Below are 15044 nucleotides of genomic sequence, written 5' to 3' on the forward strand. Positions count from 1 at the left end.
AAGAGGATATAAGTGGCCTTACACCTACCCAACGAGTCGTTAAAACTTGCTCTGGGTGAGAGCCGGTACCGGGCTGCGAACCCTGTACCTACCAGCCTTTTGTCCGATGGCTTAACCACAACGCCACCGAGGCCGGTTGTATGGTCCAGGTGGGTATAGGTAATTGTTGGCATGCTTCCATCAGATAACTGTCGTGGGCACAACCTCTGACTTGGCCCAGGTCAATGACTTGTCTATATATTCACCAAGTAATGTATTCAGTTTTTCATTGTTCAGCATGATTTGTATTGAGTGCTGCATGGCTATTTACGTGCTGTACTTACTAGCACCCAGGTTGTTTTCTAAAGATTCAGTGCTATAGTGTTACCTGTGTACCATGTTCGAATGACTAAAATAAATCAACTTGGAGATTTACGAGTAAAATTGAGATTGGCCTGGAATTATCTGGCAGACAAAAAATCCGGAAAATAGAATAGAAACTTAAAGAAAATTCTCTTCTTAACCGTTTAAGGAGTTTTAGACTATTAACTACTCAGCCCCCCCCCCCCCCCCCCAACAAAAAATCCTAGCTACGGCTCTGGTTACTAGGTGTGACAATGGAACATATTCATACTCCGAGATCTCTTGACTAATAGCGGAAACATTGGTATCATATGACTTGTTGCATTCTGTAACAATCGTCGTCTGCTGGCGTTTTCTTTTAAGTTCAGTGAAACCATTACATTATACTTATTTTCGTGCTTATATCCAATTAAGGTTCAAACACTGTGTCCTGGTAACCACCTCAGGTATCTGGACTGTGTGTCCAGGACAAAGGGTTAGTTATTAGTTGTTAGGGAGAGAGAAGAGGGTGTAGTGGCCTTACGCCTACCCACTGAGTTGTTAGGGAGAGTGAAGAGGCTGTAGTGGCCTTACGCCTACCCACTGAGTTGTTAGGGAGAGAGAAGAGGGTGTAGTGGCCTTACGCCACCCACTGAGTTGTTAGGGAGAGAGAAGAGGGTGTAGTGGCCTTACGCCTACCCACTGAGTTGTTAGGGAGAGAGAAGAGGGTGTAGTGGCCTTACGCCTACCCACTGAGTTGTTAGGGAGAGAGAAGAGGGTGTAGTGGCCTTACGCCTACCCACTGAGTTGTTAGGGAGAGAGAAGAGGGTGTAGTGACCGTACGCCTACCCACTGAGGTGTTAGAGAGAGAGAAGAGGGTGTAGTGGCCTTACGCCTACCCACTGAGTTGTTAGGGAAAGAGAAGAGGGTGTAGTGGCCTTACGCCTACCCACTGAGTTGTTAGGGAGAGAGAAGAGGGTGTAGTGGCCTTACGCCTACCCACCGAGTTGTTAGGGAGAGAGAAGAGGGTGTAGTGGCCTTACACCTACACGACGAGACGTGAAACTCGTTCTGGGAGCCAGCATCGAGAACTGAACACAGTACCTACCAGCCTTAAGTTCAATCCAATGGCTTAACCATTAAGCCACTGAGGCCGGTAACCATTTAATAAAAATCTATGTTTTAGGTAACATTCGTTCATCTCATATGTGAAATGTTACAATCATTACAAATCATATATGTTTACAGTCAAATATCGGTAACTCGTTTGATGGTTGGTGCTCATAATACCGGTACGACTTTGATTTCAGATGGCGCTATTCATATACCTTTTAAAATATTTAGTTTTATCCACTATGTTCTCCACATAATATTAATATCGACACATAGAGAGATATTTTTCAAAATAAAGGTCTAAGTTGGGAACCCAAAATATATCGACACAAACGTAATATCGTATCGATTGAACCGAGATAATAATATGATAGTTAATACGTTTTGGCCGGGACCGGTCAGTCATATCGACACAAGCGATATATCGACTCAAACAAGATCGACACAACAGTGCTCAACTATATAATATTTATTACACCAGGTGTAATAACTCTTTCACTGACCTCTTTATTTTTAAACCCTACCTTGGACAAACAGTCCAGAAAGCTGATGGCTGTACCCAAGCTAGTGTGCTTCAACCGTAATTGGATATAAAAACGAAAATTAATAGTTTGTTTTGTTTAACAACACCACTAGAGCATATTGATTCATTAATCATCGGCTATTGGATACACATGGTTATAGATATCATGAGACCTGATAGGGGTGGTTACATCTGCCAGGTGTAATAATTGAGTCATGATCAGTGACACTCAGTGTCATACTGTCTGTTTCAAACTTCTAAGTGTTTTAATGCATTGTTCATTCATAAAAGACACCATTTTAATGTTTAGTATACCTGTTATTTGTATACAGTAACACGTTATCATAGTCATAAATCAGTTTTAAAGTTATCATTTCACCGATTTTAATGAACTGTGTGTAATAAGCAAAAGCATGGTGGTGAATAATTTTGATTAGTACATTAATTGGTCTGGAAGCATACTTTTGACAATCCTCACACCAAACTACATGATTTGATTTCAAAATCACTTTACTATGGCAGGAGCCATCTTGGAAAATGGCCGCCATATAAATGGCATGCAATTTTGAAAATGTCATCAGGTGGTTTTATGAACCTCGCACTATAATGAATAAGTCTAGCCATGCGAGCTAATGTTACCTTGCCGGTAGCGGCTGCCCAATGGCGTAGCCAGTATGAGGCAGACTAGGCGCTTGCCTCGTCTGGAATTTCCCCAGCTAGTGAGCGTCTGGCCTCAGATTACAGTTATCTTCCCATTTGGTTGTCCAAAATCCAGAAGTTTCACCACGCAAGTAGTCTGCTGTTTGACTGTGATTATTTCATGGCAGACAGCTATGAAGTGGCAACTGTTTGACTGAAGTGACAGGGGATAGCATGTAGTTTGTAAACATGTGTAACTTGTTGACATTGAAGACTTGTTTGTGGTAATTCCGGCCCATGCAAAAGTAGTGCTTTTTGTGTAAAATGGGTGTACTCCGGCCTGGTTTAGAGGGTGTGTCTGTTTAAACCAATATGCTGGGAGAAAGAGCTGGACAACAGGGGTTGTCCTTTTCAGGGCGTGTGTCCCCCATGCAGGCAAAGGTACATACAAAACTTCACGGGCCTGCTGATATTAATAAAAATGTTATAGCCACTAAGGCTATATAGAAACATATAGCGAAATTAATTGTGGTCTGAGGCCTGATATAGTTCACACATTACACCGGTTAAATGCTTGATTCTGATGAAAGTATTATAACAAGAGAGGTGAAATTACACAGACTGATTGTGCATACCACAAGGAATATGAAAACTAATTTATTTATTTTCTAAATATTTTATTAAATTAAAAAACATTTTTTTTTAATTTATTAAAAATTAAAATTAAAAGTTTCAACTTTTAAATTTCAATATCCTCCAAAATAGCATAAAATGACCTCTGATGTTACTACAGGTTGTTGCAATATTTTTTAACAGTTTTGAGCTAATAATTTGGTAAAAAAGAGCAAAAGTTGGATTTTGTTAGTCAATATTGAGATTTTGATTTTTTTTACATATTGAATTTTAATGAGTTTCTCAATTATTGCAATTGGACAGAAGATCTAAATATAATGAATATATCACTACTAAATGTAATTAAACACTTTAAATAAATAGTATACAGTTTTTAACAAGATTAAGTACTCTAATAATACATTTCACCTACATTTATGTAAATTACACACTTCAGTCATTTTTCAAAAATGGTCTTTTATCCTTAGAAAATCTAATAGGCTAATATTCTATGCTGTCTGAATGTATTTATTGTGTTCAGTAATCAGATGCTGGTATACTTGTCAAGTTTATTGCAGAAAATGTGCCAAAAAGGTTAACATTTGGCTTGTAATACATATGGCAGAATAATCCATAATGCATATTCAGTGGTCATTACTACAAACATCCTTCCAATCAAGAAATACTACACTGAGGTATCCCAGACACTGGCACATGACTACACTTGTTAACAGTTATCACTGGAAACTGACAAATATGGTGCAAGTACCTCTTGGTAGGATTTATATCAGCATTTTGTAACAAAATCTTCATTTTCAAAGTTGTCGTCAACAAAAAAAATATTATGGTGTATACCCAAGTAATATCTGTAGGGCATATTCATATTAATATGCATTTATATGGACTGTTTTGCCTTTTACAAAGTGGCTACATGTCTAATACAGTAAATGAAGTAGATTAAGTAAATACAGCAGGTCAAAATTGAATATGAGGCCTATCATGTCTAATTTTCCCTGAAATTAGTGTGTAAACATTTGTTGCAAATGGCCCCAATTTTGTGACTTTCACCATCCCTCTGACACATTTCTAATAATGTATCATGAATTCAGTCACCATATCTTTACTAAGCCTCCACTTATCATATCTAAAATGCAAAATTTTACAGTTTTAGATTTTTTTGTTTTTCAAAAATTTAAATTTAAGTTTAATATTTAATTAAAAATGAAGTAAAATCTAATGATTGATTTTTTTTTCCTTTAAATATTTCAAAATCTTTCCAAGACAACACTGTGCAGATAGAACATATGTAGAAGAAAAAATAGCTGCTCATTGTATGAAGAAATTCCAAAATTTGATAAAGTTATTACATTTTGAAGTTGGTGTCCCTCAAGTTTCCATTGCTAAAATTGGCCATGGCAAGGCACTGTGGTAGGTGTTTTAACACAGCCTCTGTATACTCTCAGTTTAAAGGTGACATACCGATACTTACCGAGCATTGCTTTAATATGTATATCATTGGAATGCATTAGTGTGGGCCAGTTTTTAGGGGAAAAAATGGACTGATAGGCCTCAGATTACAGTTATCTTCCCATTTGGTTGTCCAAAATCCAGAAGTTTCACCACGCAAGTAGTCTGCTGTTTGACTGTGATTATTTCATGGCAGACAGCTATGAAGTGGCAACTGTTTGACTGAAGTGACAGGGGATAGCATGTAGTTTGTAAACATGTGTAACTTGTTGACATTGAAGACTTGTTTGTGGTAATTCCGGCCCATGCAAAAGTAGTACTTTTTGTGTAAAATGGGTGTACTCCGGCCTGGTTTAGAGGGTGTGTCTGTTTAAACCAATATGCTGGGAGAAAGAGCTGGACAACAGGGGTTGTCCTTTTCAGGGCGTGTGTCCCCCATGCAGGCAAAGGTACATACAAAACTTCACGGGCCTGCTGATATTAATAAAAATGTTATAGCCACTAAGGCTATATAGAAACATATAGCGAAATTAATTGTGGTCTGAGGCCGTCTACTGAATATTCATGAGAAAACGGTTGATCGACATCAAGATTTTACGACATCGAGTAATGTCCTGGTGTATATATAAAAATTATTCCAACTGTAGATATTAATGTAACAAGTATTTAATAATATACAGAGTGGTTAATAAATTGTGTCATTAAATGTTACGTAGCGTATATCAATGACGTTGTTTGTTGTGTTTCTACTCTCTTCTTCTGTGGGATAATCCCGCCGATATTTTGATGAATTGTACACCAGTGGTTACGGTTATCTAAACGCCAACATTGTAATGCCCGTCTGTACAACTTAATTTCAAAAAGAAATAAACAAACAACAACAACAAATACATCCAACAACTACAAAATATATAATTTAAAATAATTACTGTATAAATGAGTACAGGTCAAACCGATTTGGACACGTACCCTGATCATTTAGATAATGGATTAATCCATTATAGGCCTATACTTATTTAATTGTTAGTGTTTATATAAGAAGGTGTTTACTTAGCTGAAATATATATTAGCTAACAAATAAGTAAATTAATATACCATATTTTGGGAAAAGTACCCTCAATAGATGATCGTGTACCCTTGGTAGTTCAGTACCATAAAATCCACCCTATTGAAATCTTAATTGTCTCATTTTCCTAGAACTATCCCTAGTACTGATAATAAACATAAAGTACGGTTATTCACAAATATTAAAAAATAGTAATAATAAAAATAGAAAAAAAAAAAAAAATCTTATAATTTGAAAATCTACCCTTATTAGTTACATAATGGATATACATATTTAATTATTAGTGTCTACATAAGGTGTTTACTTAGCTGAAATATACAATAGCTAACAAATACATAAATTAATATACCATATTAAGGAAAAAGTACCCTCAGTGGATGATCTTGGACTGCCGTTGGTTAAGGTACTCTAAAATCCAGCCTATTAAATTCTTAAGTGTCTCATTTTTCTACAACTATTCCTAGCATGGATAGGTAACATACAGTAAGGTTATTCATATACCCGGTATATTTTTACAAAAATTAAAGGAAGGAAGGAAATGTTTTATTTAACGATGCACTCAACACATTTTTATTTCTGGCTATATGGCGTCAGACATATGGTTAAGGACCACACAGATATAGAGAAAGGAAACCCGATGGGCTACTCTTTTCGATTTGCAGGAAGGGATCTTTTATATGCACCATCCCACAGACAGGATAGTACATACCACAGCCTTTGTTGTGGAATGAGAAATACCCCAATGGGTCCACCGACAGGGATTGATCCCAGACCGACCTCACATCAAGCGAATGCTTAATCCACTGGGCTATATCCCGCCCCACTTTTACAAAAATAGAAAATGAAAATTACAAATAACAAATTGTAAATATACCCTGATCATTTAGATAATGGATTAATCCATCATATTCATATTTAATTTTCAGTGTCTGCATAAGAAGGCATTTATTTAGCTGAAATTAACATTACATATGAAATGGAAAATCTACCCTGATAAAATTGAAATCTGAAGTTTATTATTTTTGCAAAATCTACCCCCAGCATATATAATACATGTGCAGCTTTGGTGCAATCTAAAGCCCTGACAGCCAAATATCATGTACCACATTGTTAGGTCAGTTGTTAGGTCATTTAACCCCATTCCCTCACCTTACCTGTAGGTGGTAGATAATGAATTAACCCACGATTATATATTCATTTTTACATATACTGTATATATATTCATGTTTACATATTGTGTCACGTTTACAAACGATTAACTATGCAGCGTTGTTTGTAGTCCGATACATCTGTCATAAACTCAGTTGCTGAGTTGACGGCAGGTGTATCGGACTATGTACGTACGTCAAAACATTGGAAGTACAGATTAGAAGGAAAAAACACATTGAAAAACGCTCAGTTATAAAACTGATTTGTATTACTTAATATTTTATTAAATGCTCGTTACAATAACACAGATCTATATTTAGCATTATTTACTAGGGAATTAGGCCTACTCGTTCATATTTATGTTTATTTCCTGCGGAAACATCAGACTCGTTTGTGATATGGGAGCGTGGCTTACGAAAAAGGGCGTAGCTTAAAATCGCATTTCGCGAGATGTTACATCCTGCTGGCTACGATTAAAGGGACATTACTGAGTTTGCTGCAATAACAGGGACTTTTTAGCGATTGTAATTACGTGTCAAATATATTTTTATGCATACAATATTTGTTGCTGTATATTAAACGTGTTTCTGGTCGTTCTAATATTTGTACTAGGTTAAATTTCATTTTATTTCCTAAAAATATTTTTTTCGTACGTTTTTTTGCAATTTTTGGAAAAACCTCTACATTTTCTCGTATTAAATGCCCAACATATGTTATAAAAGTATCAACTTTGATTTATTTCCTCAGGCAGGGTGTATCATTAAAGAATATGTCAGTTAAACTATGATAAAATGTTCACAACCTGGTGAATTAACCCCTTCTGTGACATGTCCGCAGTTCGAGTTAATTGTTAACATGGAAAATTGTGGAACATATCAGGGTTACTGTTAGAAACTGAGATTATGCAAGATAGTTTGATGCTGCCAAGAGGTAAAAGACCACCAAAATACCCCAAATTGTATTATTTTTTACGATGTTGGGCCAAAATCTTATTGTATTTTCATTTTGGTTGGTATTACGTGCGGTTTGTTATTAGCAGAGGTTTTAAGGACCCCAAAATGTAGCATATATATTGTATATAAATACAATTAATAATGATAATGACAGTTGGAACTTTCTCTGTACCATGATATTACAGTTACTGTAATGTTGTGTGACTTGAAGAACATGAAAGAATACATTGTCAGCCAGTGTCAAAATCTGTTTGATCTAGATGAGGTACCAGAATCGCTTCTAAACATCACCACCGGTCAAATGGTATCTCAAGAAGTTGAGAATTCTCTGAAGTGTATTCCAGAAAAAGGAAAAGCAGCCTATGAGGACTTCGTAAAAGAACGAATTGGAGCAGAACATTCCAAGAGTTTTGGGGACCCCGTGAAGAAAGGAACTGTGTTGACATTTTCAGATATGAAAAAAGCACACACCAATAACAAGGACCGGAAGCTGAGCATTGATACTGAGGTGTTGTTTAGGTGGCTACTGGCTGTCGCACAGAGTCGTAACGTAGATTTGAGGAAGGTACTTTGCCATGAACTGGCTGTCGTGTCACCAGCACTCTTTCATGAAGATGGGTCGATGAGGAAAACAACAAAAGCTGATCTTACCAAGAAGCTTAAGGCAAATTGTGCGGATGTTCTAGCAGAGTTGCCACAAATCTCGACCAAACCTGAACCCACATCATCCGCATACATAATTGATGGAATGGCTATGATTCAGAGTTTGAATGAAAATCACTTTACAACATTCCAAGATTTAGCTACAATAGTCCAGAAGCGACTGTTACGACTTTTCCGGAATCCTTCATTGGATATCGGCAGCATTACAGTAATCTTTGATCGCTATGACGTTGAGACATCAATCAAATCATCCGAAAGGCAGCGCAGGGGTGCCAACAACGTGGTACTAACATATCAGATTCAAGGAGGCAGACAGGTTCCAAACTACCGCCAGTTTCTGAAAAATGGGAGCAACAAGTCCAACCTAGCAAACTTCATCTCTCAACATATAGTGGACAATTACGAACAATTACCAAAAGAGAAATCAATTATTCTGGCTGGTGATTTCAGTGATGGCAAGCTGGTGAAATAAGTACACGAACTGGGAGTCTCACCCATTGACTTTCTTCAAAGTCCGCAGGAGGAAGCGGATACTAAGATAATCCTCCATGCCATCAGTCTCTCACGTGACCATTCAAGGGTTATTGTTCGCTGTGACGACACGGATGTCCTAGTTCTGTTGATCTAGTATTCTAGTAGAGAACAGCTGGCTGACAAGGTATACATGTACGCAGGTCATTTTGAAAATGAGCGATACATTCCAGTCCATGAGATAGTTACTTAGTTAGAACCAACTGTTTGTGCGTGTCTTCCTGCGGTACACGCTATCACTGGGTGTGACACCACATGTTCTTTCAACAGAATTGGTAAGCGAACTGCTTATTGTACACTGATCAAAAATGCACAAGCATTGTCAGATATGAAAGGATTTCATGAGGCCGATATAGACACTTGTGTTTCATTGTCATGGAAAATTATGCTTCTGATGTATGGCAAAAAAGGCAAAGACTTGGATTCATTGAATGATCTACGTTTCCATATGGCCACGACCACAGACAAACCAGCATCTATGCTTCCCCCAGCAGAGGATGCATTCAGGCCTTCGTGCCAAGTATCAAACCACAATTTGGTGCGAAAACCATATTGCAAACCCACCGTTGATATCACCAGTTGGTCATGGCTGGTCCTCTTGTGAAGGTGGTGGAATTACCCAGACTATGTTTACTCAAGATTCCGCTCCAGTTGAGGTTCGAGACTTAACACACCTCTGAGGCACTGACAAAAACTGCGTAAAGGGGACGATGTGTCCTTGTGTCCTTGCAGGACTGGAGTGCATTGACTCATGTAGCTGAACTGACTGTGACAATCGCAGCTATGTATGAACATGCAGTGGAGATAGACACTCTTCGATAATTAGATGCATACAATGTAGTAGCGAGCCGATTTCAGGTGTCAGTATATTGAAGGATTCGTGAGTGGATTTTAATGAGCAACAATAAGAATATATTGAACCTAATTTCTCAAAAGTGTGAACCTTTTTATCCTGATTCAACTAAAATCTAACTGTTTCAACAAATCTGGCTCGGGACTGTTATGACATACAATGACTATATAATGCGAAAGACGGTGCAGCATAAAATCATTTTTAAAATGCCGAATTTGGGGGTATTTCGGTGGTCTTTTACCCCCTTGGCAGCATCAGACTACCTTGCATAATCTCAGTTTCTAATAGTAACCCTGATATTTTCCACAATTTTCCATATTAACAATTCATTTTTGCATCAAAATGCCGATTTTTGAAAAATAAAATTTTCACTCGAACTGCGGACATGTCACAGAAGGGGTTAATTCACCAGGTTGTGAACATTTTATCATAGTTTAACTGACATATTAATGATACACCCTGCCTGAGAAAATAAATCAAAATTGATACTTTTATAACATATGTTGGGCATTTAATACGAGAAAATGTAGAGGTTTTTCCAAAAATTGCAAAAAACCCTGCAAAATTTGGGGGTATTTTAGGGGTTCTTACCCCTTAGGAGCATAAAACCCCTGAAATATCTTGAAACATGTGCAATACATAGAAATACCCTGAAATATTCAGCAATTTTACATGTGCTTTATGCTTATTGAATTAAATAAGGAAATAATAAAAATTGCCGTTTTTATCTTATGTTCCAGCACTTAAGGGGTTAATTCACCATGTTGTGCAGAATTTCAACAACTACAACCTCAGTTTTCAAAAACTAGGCAGCCATACGGTTCAAATGAGACCGGTATCAGCTTGTTATACCTCAGGTAGGGGTATCTCCTAAATTAGAGCCTTTTTTCAGCCCCAGCCACTACACTATCAGGCTAGCGTGCTTCAACCATAACTGGATATAAGCACGAACATTAATAATTAATTGAACTGACGTAGACGTAAGGTCACCGGCCTCAATATTGCGAATCATTGAGTTGTGAATGCGTTAAGGTACGCCATAACATAATGACTGACACACACACACACACACACACACACACACACACACACACACACACACACTCTCTCTCTCTCTCTCTCTCTCTCTCTCTCTCTCTCTCTCTCTCTCTCTCTCTCTCTTGGAGGCGGTATTTAGCTCAGTCGGTTGAACGCTCACTTGAGGTACTTGCGTCGCAGGATCGAACCACCTCAATGGATCCATTCAACTGATTGTATTGTTTTTCGTTCCAACCAGTGCACCACAACCGGTCAAAGGCAGTAGTATATTCTATCCTGTCTGTGGGAAAGTGCATAACAAATATCCCTTGCTACTAATGGGAAAATGTAGCGGGTTTTCTCTGATGACTGCCCATAGCCGATGATTAATTAATCAATGTGCTCTAGTGGCGTGGTTAAACAAAACAAACTTCTTCTTCTTTTCATTCGAAATGTAGGGAACTGTTTTATTTTCTGGACATGTTCCATAAATTTCGTATGCCCTCACGCGAGGTTTACTATTTATTTATTATGCACACACTGTAGCTGGTTTACTAACAATCATTAAGTACGAGTGTATTTGAAATGAAAATGCATTTTATCATGTTCAGTGAGGTCAGTTAGTGATACTTACTAGGTCGTCAAAGCATGTCGATAAGGTTAATCAGTAATAAATACAAAAAACCCAATGTATTTTATTTTTAATATTTTGTTTCCCTCATAATTTAAATGACACATCGAAAATACAAAGACGACGTAATTTTCACAAATAACAAGCATACACATATAAACTAGTGATATCCAGCATTGTCCTAACAATAATACAATATCATTTATTGTTGATCACCGAGATTATTATTAATAATAATAATACCCCCACCAACCCCCCAACCGCAAATACCCCCCTCCCCCCCCAAAAAAAAAAAAAGAAAAAAAGAAAAATCAAAAATCCCCAACACCTCAAAATAAAACAAACAACTCAACAAATTTAATAAAACTATCGAAAACAAAATCACCCAAAATACCTACACCCACCCCCACTCCCCCAAAATATTACAATCACACTTAGGCTTGTCTCTGCATCCTTAAATAAATACGTGTTTTATGAAATGAAAAAAAAATGAAATACAAAAAAGCGAAGATGGTATGACAAAATGTAAAAATTGCATCAGATATTTAATTTCATTTCAAGTTATTTTCGTGCTTATAGCCAATTAAGGTTCAAGCACGCTGTCCTGGACACACACCTCAACTATCTGGGCTGTCTATCCAGGACAGAGGGTTAGTTGTTAGTGCTTAGTAAGAGAGAAGAGGGTGTACTGTGGTCTTACACCTACTCACGGAGTCGTTAAAACTCGCTCTGGGTGGAAGCCGGTACCAGGCTGCGAACCCAGTACCTACTAGCTTGTATCCGACGGCTTAACCACGACACCACCGAGGCCGGTGCTTCAGACAAGGTTATCTTTTCTCAACTTGTCTACACATTTTTGTTTTCACCTCAAGGAACATGTTGAGAAGAGTCTGAGGCGGAATGTAAGTGTAGTAATCTTTCTTTTCATTAAACGAATCCGTGTTCTGCCACGTCTGATACTGCAACCCGCGCCACGTGGCCATTGCACGGAAGTGTCGATTAGACGGACTCCAGTAAGTGGGGTAAAATTCTATGAGTCCACCGTGTTTAGGAAGGAACAGGGTGTGGGCCAATCCAGCCCCGTGCATCCCTAGAAAAATATCTGTGTTGGCCACCAGTTCTAGCTGCTGCCTCATGGGCAACGCGTCCAACTGAACCCCCGTCACGTTGTGGCCTGGGACGGCCTTCCGAACTGTCTCCAACAGTTCCGCCTCGTTCGCAATCTTCCTCTTCACCAGACCGGAAGGGTTTCTAGGGTGTGCAATATAGTCTCTGCGCCAGATGAACATCACATTGAGGTGAGCACAGTCCAGCGTTTTAGCAGGCGACACTCCGTGACGCGTCAAGAAAAACTCTCTAAATTGTTCTAGATATGGCGTGAACGGTCTGTTGTGTTGATTAAGAGGACTGTCATATCCCATGATGCTCCAAACCATGTCCTCAAAGACTGTTGGTCCTCTCAAATGCCCAGCTCTGATTGTGTTTGAAAACAGGGTCTTCCACGTCTGGTCCAAACCTCCAGACGGATGCGAGTCTACCCACAGAATCGTAGTGTCATCCGGGCTCTTGTTAAAGATCAGCATCACCAGGAAGGCGTTGTAGTAGTCTGTCATTGTGTGATACAGGTTAACATACTCGTATCTTTGAACGGCAATAGTCAATCCCTTTATTTTCACCATCCCGTTAAAATTATTCTTAGGATCGCATGCTAGAGAATTTTTCCATTCTTTTAAATGAGTTTTTGAAGAGAACTGATATTCTAACGACGTGTTACATTGAATAGAAAAATATCCACTTTTCAGCTTCAGATATTCATCTTGTTCGTTCTGTTTCCACACGCTGGACATATTCTCTCCACCCTTTCTACCCGCGGCATTCAATGGATTTACGACGACATCATGTAAATGAGCAAATTCGTTTGCGTATCCAATGAAGTTCCCCAAAGAGTGTTCACTTTTCAGCCATGAGCATATAGGTTCTGCAGACAACAACATTGGTCTGTCGAAGAACGAGACTACACGCCTCTTTGAGCAGTTGTTTCCACCTATATACACAGGGTTCAAGAGAGTTTTATCAGCCACTGACTCTTTCACTGATGGGAAGTATTTCTTCTTTAAAGAATCAACTCGAATGGTGTTATCATGATATAAAATAGCATCCAAAGAACGGCTGGTTCCGTGCACTCTCCATGAAATCAACAGACCGGTCAGGCCTAAACAATAAACCACAACGAGGACATGAAAGAGCTTCTGTTTGTTTTTTGGACATAGAACAGTTTTGCAAAACATGATCTGGTCTTGGTCAAACCAAGTTCCAATTCAGTAACGAAATCTCTGTTTAATGGCTAATCGCTCGAACGACTTGTATGAGAAATACGGAACACTCTATTCTCTTCCAGATGTGTTGTTCTTCTATTAAGACTGATCAACAAAACTGTGGTTGGTTGATTCATCTTGGACCACTGAAAATATAACAAATTAAAGTTAATATTGGCAGATATGTTTTAGCCGGCAATGAACAAGAATGGAGAATATAAATGAATTCAGAACATGAACATCAGTGGTGGATTTCAAGTATCCTTGAAACCAAGAGATTCATCATAATTCTTATAAGTTTTAAACAGTTCTGCCCGTTGGTGTATCCAGGATTTTATATTGGGCACCCACATTGTGGTGGGGTGGGGTAAGACACTCTCACCGTGAGACTTGTTATAGGACGACAGGCAAATATGAAAATCAGGTTTAATACTTAAAACCCACATTAACTTCTAATGTCAATCTCATTTCATCCAGCGCACCACAGCTGGACAAAGGCCGTGGTATGCCCTATCCTGTCTGTGGGAAAGCGCATATAAAAGATTCCATGCTGCAGTTGGAAAATGTAGCGGGTTTCCTCTGATGACTACGTGTCAGTATAATCAAATGTTGGACATCCAATAGCCGATGATTAATTAATCAATGTGCTCCAGTGGTGTCGTTAAACAGAACAAACTCTCTAATGTCATTAGGTAGTTGCACGTTTCCCCTACTAAAAACCACGAATAAAGACTGCTTGCCCGAAATAGTGTTTTTATATGTTATGTTTTCATTATTCTCACAAATAAATATTCAAGTTTAATTTAATTTGTATCTACCATGCTTTTTATATTTTGATTAACGTGTCTCGCAGGTATATGGTGGTAATGCTGGTCACCCAAATTCACTAAGTTCTCTACAGTTCTCTTAACCAACACCATCACATCGTCCTTCAACAATAAACAAAATAAACAAATAAACTAAACCATGTTAAATCATAATTCGTTTTCACAACATGACGCCAGTAAAGTAAAATCATTGTTATATTACCACTACTACTACTAATTCTACTACTACTACTACTACTACTACTACCGCCACCACCACCACCACAAATACTACTACTGCTACTACTACCGCCACCACCACCACGACTTCTACTACTACTACCGCCGCCACCACCACCACCACGACTACTACTACTACTACTAC

General features: G+C 38.2%; 1 protein-coding gene across 5 annotated transcripts in view; it reads right to left on the reverse strand.

The window, feature by feature from the left end:
- Nucleotides 1-12229: 12229 nt before the first annotated feature.
- The window catches only part of LOC121367478 (beta-1,2-xylosyltransferase-like), a 31213-nt gene continuing 28398 nt past the window's right edge, over nucleotides 12230-15044 (reverse strand). For all 5 annotated transcript variants that reach the window (XM_041491670.1, XM_041491671.1, XM_041491674.1 and 2 more), the window contains one exon: nucleotides 12230-13999. In XM_041491670.1, coding sequence (XP_041347604.1) covers nucleotides 12366-13826 — 1461 coding nt within the window. In that variant the 5' untranslated portion in view covers nucleotides 13827-13999 and the 3' untranslated portion in view covers nucleotides 12230-12365. The remainder of the gene's footprint in view (nucleotides 14000-15044) is intronic.

Source organism: Gigantopelta aegis, chromosome 3 (assembly GCF_016097555.1).
Source record: "Gigantopelta aegis isolate Gae_Host chromosome 3, Gae_host_genome, whole genome shotgun sequence".
NCBI classification, from domain to species: Eukaryota; Metazoa; Mollusca; class Gastropoda; order Neomphalida; family Peltospiridae; genus Gigantopelta; species Gigantopelta aegis.